Source organism: Oncorhynchus nerka, linkage group LG14 (assembly GCF_034236695.1).
Source record: "Oncorhynchus nerka isolate Pitt River linkage group LG14, Oner_Uvic_2.0, whole genome shotgun sequence".
Lineage (NCBI taxonomy): Eukaryota > Metazoa > Chordata > Actinopteri > Salmoniformes > Salmonidae > Oncorhynchus > Oncorhynchus nerka.
The window spans coordinates 15046290-15066750 of NC_088409.1; the positions used below are offsets into that span (position 1 = coordinate 15046290).

Genomic DNA, 20461 nt, shown 5'->3' on the forward strand with positions numbered 1-20461 from the left:
TGTCCTGTGGTCTGATGAGACCAAGATAAACTTATTTGGTTCAGATGGTGTCAAGCGTGTGTGGCGGCAACCAGGTGAGGAGTACAAAGACAAGTGTTTCTTGCCTGGTGGTGGGAGTGTCATGGTCTGGGACTGCATGAGTGCTGCCGGCACTGGGGAGCTACAGTTCATTGAGGGAACCATGAATGCCAACATGTACTGTGACATACTGAAGCAGAGCATGATCCACTCCATTCGGAGACTGGGCCGCAGGGCAGTATTCCAACATGATAACGACCCCAAACACACCCCCCAAGACGACCACTGCCTTGCTAAAGAAGCTGAGGGTAAAGGTGATGGACTGGCCAAGCATGTCTCCATACCTAAACCCTATTGGGCATCTGCGGGACATCCTCAAATGGAAGTTGGAGGAGTGCAAGGTCTCTAACATCCACCAGCTCCGTGATGTCGTCATGGAGGAGTGGAAGAGGACTCCAGTGGCAACCTGTGAAGCTCTGGTGAACTCCATGCCCAAGAGGGTTAAGTCAGTGCTGGAAAATGATGGTGGCCACACAAAATTTTCACTTAGGGGTGTACTCACTTTTGTTGCCAGTGGTTTAGACATTAATGGCTGTGTGTTCAGTTCTTTTGAGAGGACAGCAAATTTACACGGTTATACAAGCTGTACACTCACTACTTTACATTGTAGCAAAGTGTCATTTCTTCAGTGTTGTCACATGAAAAGATATACTCATATTTACAAAAATGTGAGGGGTGTACTCACTTTTATGATATACTGTATATTTATTTGTTCTTCTATTTTAAGCCAGAATGTATGCAGTCATAACATTCACCTGTAATACAGAACAGAAACAGGATAGACATCCTGAGCTTCCCCGTTGCCAACGCCAACAGATAAAGACTAAAGACCATACAATGCAACTCTCAGTTGAAACCAGCTTAAATAAACAGAGGAGAGAAAGTCAAACTAAAAAGGTCAACAAGAGTAAGTCAACAGAAAACACACAGCCAGGAAATTCTAGGACAAGATTCAATCATATATAGGGTTCAAGGACAGGATTCAATCATATATAGGGTTCAAGGACAGGATTCAATCATATATAGGGTTCAAGGACAGGATTCAATCATATATAGTGTTCAATGACAGGATTCAATCATATATAGGGTTCAAGGACAGGATTCAATCATATATAGGGTTCAATGACAGGATTCAATCATATATAGGGTTCAAGGACAGGATTCAATCATATATAGGGTTCAAGGACAGGATTCAATCATATATAGGGTTCAAGGACAGGATTCAATCATATATAGGGTTCAATGACAGGATTCAATGCTTATAAATTGGGGAGTTAGGATTAGGAATTTCAGATTAATTTCAGCTTCAGGTCTTTTAACTGAAGGGTTTCCTCTGTGGATACAATCTGTCTGTACAGAGAATGTGATCTAGGCCTATGTAATTAAAGTGTTATTGCCATGGTAAATCAAGTCATTTCAATCCTCCCCCGTATGAACAGACTTCAGTATTAGGGTCAATGCAAGTCCCTAACGAAAACCAAATATTCTCATTTATCTTTAACTGAACGGATGTGACATGTTCGAGACCAAAGTGAACCGCATGACACTACTCGTAGTATCTTGTCACATTATTACACTACCCACAATGCAAGACACAGACCCTTACTGCTTACTATCCCTGCTACTCTTACAAGACATGTGATTCACAACCTGGTGATGAACTAGAACATAAATAATGGGTCTTCTTCTCAATTAACTACTTTAGTTGACAATTCATTTAAATAGTTATATATTACTTATCTGTCAAAATGTAAGTGATATTAATTCATACTTCATACACACCAGGTCACCATTTCAGTTATAAATCAACATTGTGAAATATTATATTTCAGAAAAATCACAACAAGGTTGTTTTACATTATATTACATATTTAAAATATATTTTAACATTATATGCTATTTTCAAGTAGACAAAACTAAATGCACTGAAAAAGGTTTCAGTGTATGGGCTTAAGACACAGAGTTAAAAAATAGCAATCTGAATACTGAGGATTGGATCTGGCAGATAAAACAAATGTAATCCTTTCCAACCTTAACTAAAATAAACGTAAATAAATGTAAAATATAATGAAAAACCAGGGGATTTAATGTAACATTGTAATATAAAAGGTATAAAACCGTGACAACTGGAAGTGCTAACTCTACTGTATGTTGCCTTACTATTAATGTCAAATCAATAACAAGCGCTATCACATAGTGTCTAACAGAAAAACCCAAAAGTAACAGACCTCAATATAGTTTCTGCTGTTTTGTCTTAAGAAATTATGTCAAAGGAAGCAGATATCTGTTAGACAAATGATCAAAACGAAGCCTTTATAAAAGTCATGTAAAGATACATTTGGTTAATATGGCTGAGATATATGTTCGTACACTGGTTCTGGCTTTGTATGAACAAAATCTAGCAATATAGTTTAAGTGTCTAGCCACAATGAATAATTAAATATAGCTATAATTATGTTTACGACATGAACTGAACTCTAAGAAGAAACTCTGACAAAGTGGGCAAAGACACGGCACAATACCAGAACAAGAACAAACATTGACTTCATCTTCGCCTCCCCCTCTGCATCGTAACAAGGACCTCCGTATTCAAAGATAGTGGGAACTGCAGTAAGCTTGATCGAAGGGCCTCTGTGGCCTCAGTTCTACAGTTGTTACCCATGTGAGCTCTCCAGCGTGCTCATTCTTCTCCTCAGTGGGGTTCTATGGTTCTATGGTTTGGGGAAGGCTGAGACCCTGAGGATCTCCAGACAGTTGACTGCGATTAGCGCCCCGGTCAGCTGCCTCCACTGCCTGGTGATTGGGCTCTTCATCTTGTCCAGGGCCAGGTGGAGGTCCTGGATCATGTCCTGGTAGCCCTCTCCGTACAGCTGGCTCCATGAGTACAGGAAGTCATAGGCAGGTTTCCACATAGACTACAATAGAGAGAGGAGGATCCACAAGTTCAGTTCAGTTGATAGATTCTCGAACTATCAACTAACTATCAAATCAGAGTTTATTCGTCATATGCACAGGATACAGGAGGGTGTAAATGGCACAATGAAGGCAGTGGAAATAAATCTACAGCCCATCTATAATGGACTATACAAATAAAAGTATTGGTACAGCCTCCCTAATCGTTGTCTGTTGATCCAATGAGATCATGAAGGGATGATCTCCTAAGAACAACACATTTTCCTAAATAGAACAAATAAAAGTCAAATGAACTAACCACGGCGCTAACTTCTCCACTCTTCCCCCGGTGTGGTGCCTCGTAAGCAGCGATCTGAGCACTGGAGAGTTTCCCCAGCCTCTCAGCGAGCTCCCTCCACCTGATACCCAGCTCCACTGCTGTGGACAGGATGACTGTGTTCTGGATCAGATGAGCCACTAGAGCCTGAGAGTCCATCTTCAACAGACCCTAGGATTGAAAAAGCAACATACAAAACACTTACTTGAAATGCAACAAATGAAGCGCAATTGGAAAAGAGAAAAAGTCATTCAAAACAAAGGTCAAGCTGGTTTGAAGATTCTTCTCTAAACCGGAATACTATCAAACATGCCCTGTCCTTTCTACACTTACGATCATGAGCTTGTGCTGGAACTTCTTCTTGCTGTTCTCAGTGTGGCAGTCCTCCTTCAGTTTCTCCAGCACGCAGGCCACCTTCTCGGCCTCTGTTTCAGCATGTCTCCGTGTGATTGTGTCCAGCAACAAGCTCGAGTAGCCCAGGGCATCAGCGAAGCCCCTCCAGCTGGGGATGTGTTCAGTCACCAGTGTCTGGATGTCTGAGTAGATGTAGGTGAGCTTCTTGAACGGCAGTGCCATGTTGTCCAAGAGGGTCTCGGTGGTGAAGTCAGTGCCGTTGAAGTCGATCACTTGGTCTCGGGTGATGAGCTTGACGTTCTTGCTATGGACCAGGCCGGTCCTGCCTCGGAGGAAGCCGATGTACCACTCTTTAACTTTGGACTGGCCCACCGACCTCACGGTCTCTCTGGAGAGGAGAGCCACGGTGTCACCCTTGAAGTACTCCAGGAGGTACTCCACTCGCGGTTGACGGAGCACTGACTTCAGTGCCACCCCGTAACACTGCACCTTCACAGGTCTGGTCCAGAATTTGGGGAACTCTGGGACGGATTCCTCCGGTATAGATAGCGATTGACACATTTTGTTTCGCATGGGATCTCGCTTTTCAGAGCGAATAGGTGCCGCTGCAGGGGAAGACACCTGGAACTCTGCTACTGTGACACTGTTTGAATCCCTCACCTGGAGGCATAGTTTAAAGGAATCCATCTCCCCATTGCCCATCTTGGCCAGCTCAAGAGGCAGGTGAATGACTTTACCCAGTTTGAGTAGCCCTTGTTTCACCTCTTTCCTTTTATCCTGGGCTTTGACTTTGAACTTTGACGCTATGATGGAAGTCACAATGTGTAGGTCATTCAGTCTCTCTGGGCTAAACTGGTGCTTCTCCCAGAGCTGTAGCACCAGGGGGGGCAAGTTTCTGTTGCCCCTGTGGATATCTGAGAACGGAAGCCTCGGTGGAACGTTATCGTGGCAAGAGACGACCACGACCACTTTGAAAGATGGATGGATATACTTTGGGCCATAAACGGCGACGGTGACTTGACGATCCAGGTAATCCCAAACGGATGTAGCAGGGGGCTGGATAACCGAGGCCTCTGCGGCTACAATAACATAGAAATTAGACTTTAAGTCTTGAAGATTCATCTGCATGATGTTCTTGTAAATGTAACAGTCCTTGACTTTCTGATAAGGTCCCTCTCTCTTGTTGGACACTAGTCCCACAAATGTGGTCATGACCTGACTTATCGGATCCTTCTTGACCTCCGCGACCATTTTCATTTCCAGCGTGATGGATTCCTTTCCGCTCGTGTTGCTGAGACTCACCTCCAGGAGCGGACTCACGGTTGTCATGTAGTTGTTGTTCAGCCCGTGAGGGGGCTCCAGGATGGCTTTCAGTGCAACCTCCTGAACCTCCCCAGCAGGAACATGGCCCTCTGGGATATGGGCGGTAATATCAGAGTCTGGTAACTGTAGTGACCCTCCGCTGTGACCTATCTTGCAGACTATCTGAGAGTCGGTGGCTTGGGTCTGGGCCCATCCAGGACTCTGACTCATCAGCCCTAGGTCAAGACATGACCTCGTTAGCTGCCTGTGACTCAACCAGGCCATTTTGTACGCCTCCCGGTCATTTTTCAACCACTCAAAATCTGCATTCAGAAATGGGCCTGCTGACAATTTGAGGCCGTTTTCCCTTTTCGGTTCCTTTCTCTCCTGGTCGCCGAGAATATCCGAGGCACTCCTCCATCTCCCTGATTGTCTTATGCTCTTTTGCTTCGTATCTGCAAAATGGACAAAGTTTGTTTCGTCCGAAGATGTGCTACTGGCGTCAAAGTTCTCACTGTCAAACAGAGTCGAATGTTCATCTTTCTGTACTGATAGATCAGCATTGCTTAATGTTTTGTCATTGTTTGTGTGTAAAATGTCATCTAAAAACGGATTGGATATAGACAGTTTGTTCCAGAATGGATTTGTGGTTTGCCTTCCATGTTTGACCTCCGGCTGCAACACAGGCCACTCAGAATGTTTTGTCACTTGATTTATTATGTAACTGCTCCCTGTGAAAATACAAAATATCTGTGTCAAATCAAAGCCTTCCTTACTAATATAAAACATACATATGAGAGCATGGTAAAATCACACAGCATGGGCTTCAATACTGCTTGTTGCTCTTTAAAGAGGCATTATTTTAAACGAGGGTACCACTCAAAGGAGCTACTGTACAAAACACATCATGCAATCCTCTATTTGAAACTGTTTCATAACCAGGGTTGCAAACATCTAGTAACTTTCCCAAGACTACCAAGCTTCCCAAAAATCCAGTTTCTGGATTTCCTGCTTATTCTCTCCTGATTCTGTGAATCTTCCAACTGGAATCTCTGGAAAACCTGGGAAAGTTACCCGATTTTTGGAAACCTATTAATGACATCTAGTTCAAAGACAATATATTTCATAAACGTTAGAGTAGGCTACCATTTAAATTGTTGTTGTTCAGCGTTCCAGTGTCCTCTAGATCAATCAACGTCCCCTCAGATTTGCTCCTAATGAGACTTCCTTGGCGACGAAATGACTTTGCTCTGACAGCTGCCATCTTTAAATCTGTAAACATTAAGATTCATAAGTTACATACACAATTACTACACCTCAAATTGCAATCAGTTGGCATAATAATATAGAGTACACAGTATAACCTAGATAATATTTTTCAGAATTCGGAGGGTTGCCGTGGCTCGAATTCGGGTCCAGCGGCTGTGAAGCCAAGACATTAACCGTTATGCCAAGAGGTCCGAACCACTTGACAAGGTCGCTAGGTGTCGAGTTAAGGTCGCTAAAATATATTGGCCAATGTTATATGTTTTCTACCCTGGCTGTTTATTCTATAAAACGTGGCTACAAACATGATAGTTTAAGAATACGGATAAAGTAGCCTACAGCGGAATCTAAAAAAAAGCCTATGAAAACACAGAGAAACAACATATCTAGATAGGCCTACAGTTTCTTTTGTTTACCTAAAGTTGTTTTGTGGTGCCGTAGTAGGGCTGGCCGATATCTCAAATTCATATTTTTGGTCCCGATTGCCCAGCCCTATGCCATTGTTAGTCATTTTCCTCCACACTGGTTCACACCTTTTATTTAACCTTTATTTTGTACCTTGTCAGCTCGGGGATTTGAACTTGCAACCTTTCGGTTACTAGTCCAATGCTCTAACCACTAGGCTACCCTGCCGCCCCAGAAATTCTGAGATTCTTTACCTGGGGCTACCTGTGGGATTAGTTTGAGGTAACCTATTTTACAGAGCATCAAACATGAATTCATTCAGGCTGTAATTTGTTTGCGTAAAGGGATACTTCTTATCATTCATGTATACTCTATGTTGCTGTCGCAGTGAGTCAGTAATAATTAATGTGGGTTGTACACGAGTGCACACAAACAGGTTGCTCTTGTCTGGGATTCAACAATCAATTATTCCGCAAAGCCGATTCTTGAACGTGTGGGTGGTTAGCCAACCCTCCTGTCGAATTTCACCTTCGCGTTGTCTCGAAATACAGAAGCCTTGTTCAGGCGCACCTGTTGGATAGCCTGCCGTATCGTTGAGAAAATATATAGAGACAGAGACAGCTGTGAATAAACCATCATCGACAAACCATCATCAACATTTGGCTACATACAGTATGACTATTGTAATAGTTGTTTTTTCACATGTAGAAATGCTGCTCCTCTGTCTATGCCAGATTTACACAAATACTGTTTCCGCAGAGTCAACAGGTGTATTACAAATGCTCGCTTGTGCGCTTCAACTACGGTAAACCAGTGGCTATGTAGTTCTGTAAAATGAATATATATATAATAATAAATAAATAAATATATAGCGTCGATGTCAAACTTTCAAACAAAAGATAGACCTACCTGTACTATGTTCATACAAATGTTATGATTCCGTTCAGCTACTAGATTTGCACACTTTCCTACAATTCCCAGCGTCGGTAAGAAAGAGCAGAAATATTGTAACAATACTTACTTACCATGTCTCGCCAAACTGTGTATCAGAGATGTCGGGGAATCTCACTTTTGATCCATGGTAATAAGGTTTCGGCCATAGCCTTATTTAGACACTAACCAAATCATATCTTTACACCTTCACGCCACAACTCTCGGCTTCTGTTTGCTTTGAAACTACAAGTATTCCGGGACTAGTAGTTCAAAACAATGAGGCTACTCTTCAAATGAGCTGGGTTTAACTTTATTATAAAACTACAATATCCGTAATGCAATCCTGTATTTACGCAAAGAGTGTTGCAACACCTGAAACTGCAGCAGAAACTAGGTCGGTTCAGTGTTCTGTCATTACGGTAGAGATACTTTTTTTTCTCTCCCGCGGATGCAATAATGTGAAGGGCAGACAGTTCAATTACAAAATTGGCTCATCATGCATAATCATTTAAGCTATTATAAATAATGGGTCATAATAACACATGTATAAGCTATTTACTAATTGCTTTAAATAACGAGTTTTGATTAGAAGTTATATATTGTGTTACTCAATTAGTGCATTTAGTGTATGTGTTTGGACATACCTACACACTCAAGGGTTTTTCTTAATTTTTTACTATTTTCTACATTGTAGATAAATAGTGAAGACATCAAAACTATGAAATAACATAAATGGAATCATGTAGTAACCCAAAAAGTGTTAAACAAATCAAAATATATTTGATATTTGAGATTCTTCAAATTCTTCTTTACCAAATAGGGCTATCTTCTGTATACCACCCTTACCTTGTCAAAACACAACTGGTTGTCTCAAACTCATTAAGAAGGAAATACATTCCACAAATGAACCTTTAACAAGGCACACCCGTTAATTGAAATGCATTCCAGGTGACTACCTCATGAAGCTGGTTGAGAGAATGCCAAGAGTGTGCAAAGCTGTCATCAAGGCAAAGAGTGGCTACTTTGAAGAATCTCAAATATAAAATATATTTTGATTAGTTTAACACTTTTTTGGTTACAACATGATTCCATATTTGTTATTTGGTAGTTTTGATGTCTTTACTATTATTACACATTGTAGAAAATAGTAAAAATAAAGAAAAACCCTTGAATGAGTTGGTGTGTCCAAACTTTTGGCTGGTACTGTATGTGAATAACATTGTGATCCTCTCTCTTAGTATAAACCTGGGTGTTTCTTCCAGCCAATGCCATACAACTCTCCTTCTGTGGCCTCCAATTACTCTTAAATACAAGTAAAACTAAATGCATGCTCTTCAACCGATCGCTGCCTGCACCTGCCCGCCTGTCCAACATCACTACTCTGGACGGCTCTGACTTAGAATACGTGGACAACTACAAATACCTAGGTGTCTGGCTAGATTGTAAACTCTCTTTCCAGACCCACATCCAACATCTCCAATCCAAAGTTAAATCTAGAATTGGCTTCCTATTTCGCAACAAAGCATCCTTCACTCATGCTGCCAAACATACCCTTGTAAAACTGACCATCCTACCAATCCTCGACTTCGGTGATGTCATTTACAAAATAGCCTCCAATACCGTACTCAACAAATTGGATGCAGTCTATCACAGTGCCATCCGTTTTGTCACCAAAGCCCCCATATACTATCCACCATTGCGACCTGTACGCTCTCGTTGGCTGGCCCTCGCGTCATACTCGTCGCCAAACCCACTGGCTCCATGTCATCTACAAGACCCTGCTAGGTAAAGTCCCCCCTTATCTCAGCTCGCTGGTCACCATAGCATCACCCACCTGTAGCATGCGCTCCAGCAGGTATATCTCTCTGGTCACCCCCAAAACCAATTCTTTCTTTGGCCACCTCTCCTTCCAGTTCTCTGCTGCCAATGACTGGAACGAACTACAAAAATCTCTGAAACTGGAAACACTTATCTCCCTTACTAGCTTTAAGCATATGCTGTCAGAGAAGCTCACAGATTACTGCACCTGTACATAGCCCACCTATAATTTAGCCCAAACAACTACCTCTTTCCCTACTGAATTTATTATTTATTTTATTTATTTATTTATTTTGCTCCTTTGCACCCCATTATTTTTATTTATACTTTGCACTGCAAATCTATCATTCCAGTGTTTTACGTGCTATATTGTATTTACTTTGCCACCATGGCCTTTTTTTGCCTTTACCTCCCTTCTCACCTCATTTGCTCACATCGTATATAGACTTGTTTCTACTGTATTATTGACTGTATGTTTGTTTTACTCTATGTGTAACTCTGTGTCGTTGTATGTGTCGAACTGCTTTGCTTTATCTTGGCCAGGTCGCAATTGTAAATGAGAACTTGTTCTCAACTTGCCTACCTGGTTAAATAAAGATGAAATAAAAATATTTTTAAAAACGATATTTTAAAAAAATGCACACCATATGTTTGTGGTGTTGAGTTTGCACTCATATATCTTGTCTAAACTAAATATCCAAACCCAATATGCAAACTCAATATCCAAACCCAATATGCAAACTCAATATCCAAACCCAATATGCAAACTCAATATCCAAACCCAATATGCAAACTCAATATCCAAACCCAATATGCAAACTCAATATCCAAAACCAATATGCAAACTCAATATCCAAACCCAATGTCCAAAATCAATGAAAAGTTGATGTGGATGAATTGTGGCCAGAACCACTGTAATTGTGGCCTGAGCCGGTGTGGTGTCGTGTTGACCTTGGTCTCTGAAAGTAGCTGATGTTGGAGGAATGCGACTAAGCGCTCCTGAGTAGATTATGAATGTTCATTTTTTTATGGGGAAAAGGAGGTCATACAGCACCTATTTAAAACTCTGGGTAACACATACAATTATTGTGAAAGGAAAAATGCAAATAAAACTTCACTTACAGATTAAGGTTATGCCCTTTTGGTGCTCAAACTTCAAATTAATATTTTTTTTGATAAAACATGATTGATCAAATATTTCAGTATTGTACATATCATACCCCTGAAACTGGTACTGTAGTAGTCGATGCTTAGGACAACTCTACTGACAATGACTTGAAAGAAGTGAGACAGATATGCCTCCTACTGGTCATCCTTAAACAAACTTGCATCACAATGCTGGTTAGATACTGTGCTGTTGAGAAAGTTGACTAAAGTCTGCTCTCTAGTGGTGCTCTTAAAGTGTTGTGCCAGGATAAAAAATTACTAGATGACTGACTGAATGTACATTGAGTGAAAACGTCTTTCCCCTCATATAGAGCCTTGCTACTCAAAAATGAGACATGGACATCATCATAAGGCCCGTTTATACCTGCCACTAACATGCATCCTTTGTCCTGATCTTGTCCCAATCTTATCCGTTTACACTTATAAAATCTGATCAAAATCAGTTCATAATGCATCTGTTAATCATCTACACCTGTCTAAAAATGTGGCCACAATCTGAATGTGGACAAGATCAAGACAAGGGACGCATGTTAGAACCAGGTATAAATGGGGCTAGAGTCTCTGTGGAAAGTAGCAATATGTGAATCACTTTGTATTAAAGGGATAGTTCACCCAAATTACAACATTACTTACATCAGTGGTTCCCTACCAGGTCTACTTGGACCGCTACGGGTACTTGACCTACACACAGAGGGTACTTGAGAAGACTCATGAGACCATAGGCCTACTGGTAAATAGCACATGAGGGGCTCCTTCAGGGGCACTCCGGTCAGAGCTAAATTAAATTGGTGGAACAGTAACCAAAAAAGGTTGAGAACCACTGAAAATCATCTATTAGCCAGAAGAGTGTCACGCCTTGGTCATAGTATTTTGTGTTATCGTTATATATTTGGTCAAGCCAGGGTGTGACATGGGTTTATTTTGTTGTGTTTCGTATTGGGGTTTTGTAGGCATTGGGATTGCGGCTGAGTAGGGGTGTAGCATAGGCTTGGCTGCCTGAGGCGGTTCTCAATCAGAGTCAGGTGATTCTCGTTGTCTCTGATTGGGAACCATATTTAGGTAGCCGGGGTTTCACTGTGTATTTTGTGGGTGATTGTTCCTGTCTTAGCGTTTGCACCAGATAGGGCTGTTTCGGTTTTCACTTTTCATTATTTTGTAGTTTCCGCTTGTATTGTTTTTTTCCTTCATTAAAATATTATCATGAATCATCATCACGCTGCATTTTGGTCCGATCCTTATTCTACCTCTTCATCAGAGGAGGAGATAGAAGAACGCCGTTACAGAATCACCCACCACTCACGGACCAAGCAGCGTGGTAACAGGCAGCGACAGCAGGAGAAACGAAAGGAAGAATGGACATGGGAAGACGTGTTGGATGGCAAGGGTTGTTACACTTGGGAGGAGATACTGGCTGGAAGAGATCGCCTCCCATGGGAACAGGTGGAGGCACTTAGGAGAGCAGAGGCAGCCGGAGATAAGAGCCGACGATATGAGGGAACACAGGTTGGCAAGGAAGCCCGAAAAGCAGCCCCAAAAATGTATTGGGGGGGGGCTCAGGGAGAGAGTGGCAGAGTCAGGAGTCAGACCTGAGCCAACTCTCCCTGTTAATCGTGAGGAGCAGAGATCAAAGGACTTCTGGAGTTGGGAGGAGATATTGGATGGAAAAGGACCCTGGGCACAGCCTGGTGAATATCGACGCCCCAAAGAAGAACTGGAGGCGGAAAAGCGGAGAGGCGCTGGTATGAAGAGGCAGCACGGCGACGCGGATGGAAGCCTGAGAGTCAGCCCCAGAAATGTATTGGGGGGGGGCTCACAGGGAGTATAGCTATGCCAGGTAGGAGACCTGCGCAAACTCCCTGTGCTTACCGGGGGGCTAGAGAGACCGGGCAGGCACCGTGTTATGCTATGGAGCGCACGGTGTCTCCAGTGCGGGTGCATAGCCCGGTGCAGTACATACCAGCTCTTCGTATTAGCCGGGCTAGAGTGGGCATTGAGCCAAGTAAGGGCAGGCTCGGTGCTCAAGAGCTCCAGTGCGCCTGCACGGTCCGGTCTATCCAGTGCCACCTCCACACACCAGTCCTCCGGTAGCAGCTCCCGCACCAGGCTTCCTGGTGCGTGTCCTCGATCCAGTACCACCAGTTCCAGCACCACGCACCAGGCCTTCAGTGCGCCTCGCCTGTTCAGCGCAGCCAGCGCTTTTCTCCTCTCCTGCGCTGCTGGAGTCTCCCGCCTGTTTAGCGCAGCCAGAGCCTTCCTCCTCTCCTGCGCTGCTGGAGTCTCCCGCCTGTTTAGCGCAGCCAGAGCCTTTCTCCTCTCCTGCGCTGCCGGAGCCTCCCGCCTGTTTAGCGCAGCCAGAGCCTTCCTCCTCTACAGCGCTGCCGGAGCCTCCCGCCTGTTCAGCGCAGCCAGAGCCTTCCTCCTCTACAGCGCTGCTGGAGTATCCCGCCTGTTTAGCGCAGCCAGAGCCTTTCTCCTCTCCTGCGCTGCCGGAGTCTCCCGCCTGTTCAGCGCTGCCAGAGCCTTCCTCCTCTACAGCGCTGCTGGAGCCTCCCGCCTGTTTAGCGCAGCCAGAGCCTGTCTCCTCTCCTGCGCTGCCGGAGCCTCCTGCCTGCATGGAGCAGCCAGAGCTGTCAGCCTGCATGGAGCAGCCAGAGCTGTCAGTTTGCATGGAGCAGCCAGAGCTGCCAGTCTGCATAGAGCTGCCAGTCTGCATGGAGCAGCCATAGCAGCCAGTCTACATGGAGCAGCCAGAGCTGTCAGTCTGCATGGAGCAGCCTGAGCTGCCAATCTGCATGGAGCAGCCAGAGCTGCCAATCTGCATGGAGCAGCCAGAGCTGCCAATCTGCATGGAGAAGCCAGAGCTGCCAGTCTACATGGAGCAGCCAGAGATGTCAGTCTGCATGGAGCAGCCAGAGCAGCTAGATCCGCCAGTCAGCCATGATCTTCCAGATCTGCCAGTCAACCAGATTCTTCCAGATCTGCCAGTCAACCAGAATCTTCCAGATCTGCCAGTCAACCAGAATCTTCCAGATCCGCCAGCCAGCCAGGATCTACCGGAGCCTACTACCTGCCTGAGCTTCATCTCAGTACTGGGCTTCCTCTCAGTACTGGGCTTCCTCTCAGTACTGGGCTTCCCCTCAGTCCCGGGCTTCCCCTCAGTCCCGGGCTTCCCCTCAGTCCCGGGCTGCCCCTCAGTCCAGGGCTGCCCCTCAGTCCCGAGCTGCCCCTCAGTCCCGAGCTGCCCCTCAGTCCCGAGCTTCCCCTCAGTCCCGAGCTTCCCCTCAGTCCCGGGCTTCCCCTCAGTCCCGGGCTTCCCCTCAGTCCCGGGCTGCCCCTCAGTCCAGGGCTGCCCCTCAGTCCCGAGCTGCCCCTCAGTCCCGAGCTGCCCCTCAGTCACGAGCTGCCCCTCAGTCCAGTGGGGTTCTGGGTGAGGACTATTAGGCCATGGTCGGCGGCGAGGGTGGATTATCCCAGGACGCGAAGGGGAGGAACTATGACATTAATGGAGTGGGGTCCACGTCCCGAGCCGGAGCCGCCACCATGGACAGACGCCCACCCGGACCCTCCCTATGGTTTGGAGGTGCGTCCGGGAGTCCGCACCTTACGGGGGGGTTCTGTCACGCCTTGGTCATAGTATTTTGTGTTTTCGTTATATATTTGGTCAGGCCAGGGTGTGACATGGGTTTATTTTGTTGTGTTTCGTATTGGGGTTTTGTAGGCATTGGGATTGCGGCTGAGTAGGGATGTAGCATAGGCTTGGCTGCCTGAGGCGGTTCTCAATCAGAGTCAGGTGATTCTCGTTGTCTCTGATTGGGAACCATATTTAGGTAGCCGGGGTTTCACTGTGTATTTTGTGGGTGATTGTTCCTGTCTTAGTGTTTGCACCAGATAGGGCTGTTTCGGTTTTCACTTTTCATTATTTTGTAGTTTCCGCTTGTATTGTTTTTTCCTTCATTAAAATATTATCATGAATCATCATCACGCTGCATTTTGGTCCGATCCTTATTCTACCTCTTCATCAGAGGAGGAGATAGAAGAACGCCGTTACAAAGAGACTGTATTCAGCATTTCAAATATTTTTTAACTGTTAACTTTGGGGCAGCAGCATGTTCGAATTGCATGAATATAGTTTACCCAAATTACAACATTAGACGATTCATTGCCCTGAAAGCAGTCTATGGGCTAGAAGAGACCGTAATTAATATATATATATTTTTTACTTCACAACTGCCACTAACTGCGAACTTCAGACCAGCAACATGTATGAATACATGTCTAAACCAGCTAGGATGGAAAGAAGTACTGTACCAGTCAAAGGTTTGGACACACCTACTCCTTCAAGGGCTTTTCTTTATTTGGACTATTTTCTACATTGTACAATAATAGTGAAGGCATCACAACTATGAAATAACACATATAGAATCATGTAGTAACCAAAAAGGTTTTAAACAAATCAAAATAGATTTTAGATTTTAGATTCTTCAAAGTAGGCACCCTTTGCATTGATGACAGCTTTACACAGTCTTGGCATTCTCTCAAACAAGTTCACCTGGAATGTTTTTCCAACAGTCTTGAAGGAGGTCTCACATATACTGAGCACTTGTTGGCTGGTTTTCCTTCACTCTGCGGTCCAACTCATCCCAAACCATCTCAATTGGGTTGAAGTCAGGTGATTGTGGAGGCCATGTCATCTGATGTATCACTCCATCACTCTCCTTCTTGGTCAAATAGCCCTTACACAGCCTGGAGGTGTGTTGGGTCATTATCCTGTTGAAAAACAAATGATAGTCCCACTAAGCACAATCCAGATGGGATGGAGTATCGCTGCAGAATGCTGTGGCAGCCATGCTGGTTAAGTGTGCCTTGAATACTAAATAAATCACAGACAGTGTCACCAGCAAAGCACCCCCACACCATCACACCTCCTTCTCCATGCTTCACAGTCGGAACCACATATGCGATGTCATCCGTTCACATACTCTGCGTCTCACAAAGACACAGCAGTTGGACCCAAAAATCTCAAATTTGGACTCATCAGACCAAAGAACAGATTTCCACCAGACTAATGTCCATTGCTCATGTTTCTTGGCCCAAGCAAGTCTTGTCATGCCCTGATCTGTTTCATCTGTCTTTGTGTTTGTCTCCACTCTCTTCCAGGTGTCGCCCATCTTTCCCATTATCCCCGTGTATTTATACTTGTGTTCTCTGTTTGTCTCTATGTAAACTGGAAACCACATATCCTGAGACTGAAAAACAGCTTCTATCTCAAGGCCATCAGACTGTTAAACAGCCACCACTAACATTGAGTGGCTGCTGCCAACATACTGACTCAACTCCAGCCACTTTAATAATGGAAATTTATGGAAATTTATGTTTAAAAAATGTATCACTAGCCACTTTAAACTATGCCACTTTATGTTTATATACCCTACATTACTCATCTCATATGTATATAGTGTACTCTATACCATCTACTGCATCTTGCCTATGCCGTTCTGTACCATCACTCATTCATATATCTTTATGTACATATTATTTATCCCTTTACACTTGTGTGTATAACAGGAACAATGGTGGCCCTCTTGAAGCATGTGGGAACAGCAGACTGGGATAAGGATTGATTGAATATGTCCGTAAACACACCAACCAGCTGGTCTGCGCATGCTCTGAGGACTCGGCTGGGGATGCCGTCTGGGCCTGCAGCCTTGTGAGGGTTAACACGTTTAAATGTTTTACTCACGTCGGCTGCAGTGAAGGAGAGTCCACAGGTTTTGGTAGCGGGCTGTGTCAGTGGCCCGCTACCATCCTGCTCTGGGGCGACCACTCGGGGGCCAATGATAACTTTATGGATGTTACCCTGGCATCTGAGCTGGGCATACCACTCAACCCCTCTACATTCCCATGGATGTTAGAGCGCTGGACATGCGCTCCATAGGCTGGATCACCCACCATACCACCCCCATCAACCTACGAGTGTCAGGGAACCACAGCGAGACGCTCCGATTCCTGCTAGTTAAGTTTCTGCAGGTTCCCGTGGTATTGGGATTCTTTTGGCTCCAGCGACACAATCTTTCTATTGACTGGTCTCCCTATTGACTTGCCCCGGACCTCTTCGACATTTCCGCGGAGTACACCCCCAGGATCCGAGACCATTCTCCCATGCTCCAAGATCATTAGCCCCTCTGCTGTTCGTCTTCTGTTGCCCCGTACCCTCTGTATACATCCTACTTTTCATATATCTAGAGTTAAACCGATGTCTCGCAGCCCTTTGTCGCCTGTTTCTGGGTCTCATCTCTGAGTTCCAACGCCAGAACCCTGGGTCAACCAGGTATGCGCCCAGGTAGGACGTCAGGGGGCGCCCCTAGGGGGGGTACTGTCACACCCTGATCTGTTTCACCTGTCTTGGTGTTTGTCTCCACCCTCCTCCACGTGTCGCCCATCTTTCCCATTATCCCCTGTGTATTTATACCTGTGTTCTCTGTTTGTCTGTTGCCAGTTTGTTTCCCTGCCTGCCCTGACCCTGAGACTGCCTTGTGTTCTGGAGCCTTACACCCTCTCTGTATTATTGACCCTTGCCTGCCTTGCCCTGTCATTTGCCTGCCCCTGTTTAAGGAATAAACATTTGTTTCTTCAAAACTGTCTGCATCTGGGTTATAGCTTAAATGTGATAAGTCTCTTCTATTTGGTGTCCTTTAGTATTGGTTTCTTTGCAGCAATTCGACCATGAAGGCTTTATTCACGCAGTCAATAAACCTGAATGAGTATGTGTCCAAACTTGACTGCTCCTGCACGTGGCTGTAACGTTTACGCTAAGATTCGGGAAGCAAGTACAGGTAGTGAATTTAATAAATAACGTAACAAAACATGAAATACGATTAGTGTAGACATGAAACAAAATCAGAATCAATAACGTCTGAGGAAAGAACCAAAGGGAGTGACAGATATAGGGAAGGTAATCAGGAAGATGATGGAGTCCAGGTGAGTCTCATAAGCGGGAGTAGACGTGACAGTGGCAAGGGGTTAAGCCCTCTCACCTGGTTAAAAGTTAAAAGTGTGTACAGATGTAGAATCTTAATTTGACCTATACTGTCACAGCAAAATAAGGATTTAAACGTTTAGGCCATACATTCTGAGCAACAAAAGAGTGATCAAATTAAGATCCTACACCTGTAGATAATATCAGTGGGACTGTTTACCTCCAGGGAACCTAGTGGATGCAGGTTCCTGGTGCTTCAAATGCCATAGCAGGTTCATTTAATGTGAAGAAAGTTCATTTACTGTGTGCTATGTTAGGCCTACACATGTGTAGGCTAGTATTGACTCTCACAGTACAGTATGTTCATATTTTAAGCTATACTGATTCACAAACAATTGATATGCAAACATTCATTGTGATATAAAAAGGTCTTTACTTCTTATGCTTTTCCAAATGTTGCATTTGAATGCAATATGAACACAGGCTTCAATTAAGCCTTAACAGTTACATTTTGTCTAGAGTGGGACCAACAGTTGTTGAGAACATAGTTAGCCTGGACCCTTTTTCTAGATTAAACAGTAAGGTAGTAGTTTATGTAATTCCATCTGGAATGAATGGTTATACAAGCCAGTATGTTCAGAGTTCATACATGTTGAACAATACAGTTCTCCAAATACTCAGACAAACCTGTTTTTTCTAGATAGCATCTCATGCATTGTAGATAGCATCTTCTGCATTCTCGCCATGACCTGTGCATTATTCAAACACACGCACACGGTTGTGCACACACACCTACACATCAGGTATATCTCAGTGCCGAAACCAGATCATACTGTAGTTCCTCAACAACATGGTGTTAGGAGAGTTCATTTATCTTAAGTAGCACAATCACTAACATGTCATGAAAGTAATGACATTTTCCTGAGATTCGCAATTAAGTAGTGGAAAAAATTAGTAAGGAAAATCAGATCAATGTCAGGTTGATTAATCTGACTTGATCACTGGGTCAAGATTGTTAATATTAATACAATTAAACATTTCAATGCTCATTCAAATTAAAGTCTTGGTCCAGATATTATTCTGGACATAAAATAACAAGAAACAAGATTCTTAGGTTGGCATCTAATTTAATCATACGTTTTATTCTGAAAATGAAAAACATCATTGTCTGATTTATTTTTTTATTTCACCTTTATTTAACCAGGTAGGCTAGTTGAGAACAAGTTCTCATTTGCAACTGCGACCTGGCCAAGATAAAGCATAGCAGTGTGAACAGACAACACAGAGTTACACATGGAGTAAGCAATTAACAAGTCAATAACACAGTAGAAAAAAAATGGGCAGTCTATATACAATGTGTGCAAAAGGCATGAGGAGGTAGGCACAATTTTGCAGATTAACACTGGGGTGATAAATGATCAGATGGTCATGTACAGGTAGAGATATTGGTGTGCAAAAGAGCATTAAATAAATAAATAAAATAAAAAAACAGTATAAAAACAGTATGGGGATGAGGTAGGTGAAAATGGGTGGGCTATTTACCAATAGACTATGTACAGCTGCAGCGATCATTAGCTGCTCGGATAGCTGATGTTTGAAGTTGGTGAGGGAGATAAAAGTCCCAACTTCAGCGATTTTTGCAGTTCATTCCAGTCACAGGCAGCAGAGTACTGGAACGGCCAAATGAGGTGTTGGCTTTAGGGATGATCAGTGAGATACACCTGCTGGAGCGTGTGCTACGGATGGGTGTTGCCATCGTGACCAGTGAACTGAGATAAGGCGGAGCTTTACCTAGCATGGACTTGTAGATGACCTGGGCCAGTGGGTCTGGGCAACCATATGTAGCGAGGGCCAGCCGACTAGAGCATACAAGTCGCAGTGGTGGGTGGTATAAGTGCTTTGGTGACAAAACGGATGGCACTATGAAGACTGATCCAGTTTGCTGAGTAGAGTGTTGGGCCATTTTGTAGATGACATCGCCGAAATCGAGGATCGGTAGGATAGTCAGTTTTACTAGGGTAAGCTTGGCGGCGTGAGTGAAGGAGGCTTTGTTGCGGAATAGAAAGCCGACTAGTTTTCTTGGAGATGTTTGATGTGAGTCTGGGGAGAGTTTGCAGTCTGCCAGACACCTAGGTACTTATAGATGTCCACATATTCAAGGTCGGAACCATCCAGGGTGGTGATGCTAGTCGGGCATTGGGTGCAGGCAGCGATCGGTTGAAAAGCATGCATTTGGTTTTACTCGCGTTTAAGAGCAGTTGGAGGCCACGGAAGGAGTGCTGTATGGCATTGAAGCCGTTTGGAGGTTAGATAGCACAGTGTCCAATGACCCATATATAGAATGGTGTCGTCTGCGTAGAGGTGGATCAGGGAATCGCCCGCAGCAAGAGCAACATCATTGATATATACAGAGAAAAGAGTCCCCGAGAATTGAACCCTGTGGCACCCCCATAGAGACTTTGAGGACAACAGCATGCCCTCCGAAGAAGAACTCTGTCTGCAAAGTGGGGCCAGGCAAGTTTCCGAGAAACCAACCTATTGAGTCTGAAGAATATGGTGATCGACAGAGTCGAAAGCCTTGGCGAGGTCGATGAAGACGGCTGCACAGTACTGTCTTTTATCGATAGCGGTTATGATATCGTTTAGTACCTTGAGCGTGGCTGAGGTGCACCCGTGACCGGCTCGGAAACCAGATTGCACAGCGGAGAAGGTAGGTGGGATTCGAGATGGTCAGTGACCTGTTTGTTGACTTGGCTTTCGAAGACCTTAGATAGGCAGGGCAGGATGGATATAGGTCATAGTGGGGCCAGTGTTTTGAAGAGGGGGATGACCAGCTTTCAATCCTTGTCTCAGACGATATGAAAGAGAGGTTGAACAGGCTGGTAATAGGGGTTGCGACAATGGCGGCAGATAGTTTCAGAAATAGAGGGTCC

The 20461-nt window shown here is 44.3% G+C and overlaps 1 protein-coding gene across 3 annotated transcripts; it reads right to left on the reverse strand.

Annotated features, from left to right (window-relative positions):
• Window positions 1-1925: 1925 nt before the first annotated feature.
• Window positions 1926-7829, reverse strand: macc1 (MET transcriptional regulator MACC1). 3 transcript variants are annotated; one of them, XM_029643902.2, is made up of 5 exons: window positions 7656-7829; window positions 6110-6235; window positions 3641-5694; window positions 3290-3478; window positions 1926-2993 (listed from the first exon to the last, which is right to left on the reverse strand). In XM_029643902.2, the coding sequence occupies exons 1-5, from the start codon at window positions 7660-7662 to the stop codon at window positions 2790-2792; spliced, it is 2580 nt and encodes an 859-aa protein (XP_029499762.1). In that variant the 5' UTR covers window positions 7663-7829; the 3' UTR covers window positions 1926-2789. The 3 variants fall into 3 exon arrangements, with proteins under 3 accessions (XP_029499762.1, XP_029499763.1, XP_064883561.1); XM_029643903.2 differs by having other exon boundaries at window positions 7660-7828; XM_065027489.1 differs by lacking the exon at window positions 7656-7829 and having other exon boundaries at window positions 6110-6245.
• Between the last annotated feature and the right edge of the window lie 12632 nt (window positions 7830-20461).

Coding starts and splice junctions, on each gene's coding strand:
- macc1 (XM_065027489.1), bottom strand. CDS start 6,245: ATGTTTACAGATTTAAAGATGGCAGCTGTCAGAGCAAAGTCATTTCGT. Junction 5,695..6,109: donor GAACAACAACAATTTAAATG/GTAGCCTACTCT, acceptor GTATTTTCACAG/GGAGCAGTTACATAATAAAT. Junction 3,479..3,640: donor TCCAGCACAAGCTCATGATC/GTAAGTGTAGAA, acceptor TTTCAATCCTAG/GGTCTGTTGAAGATGGACTC.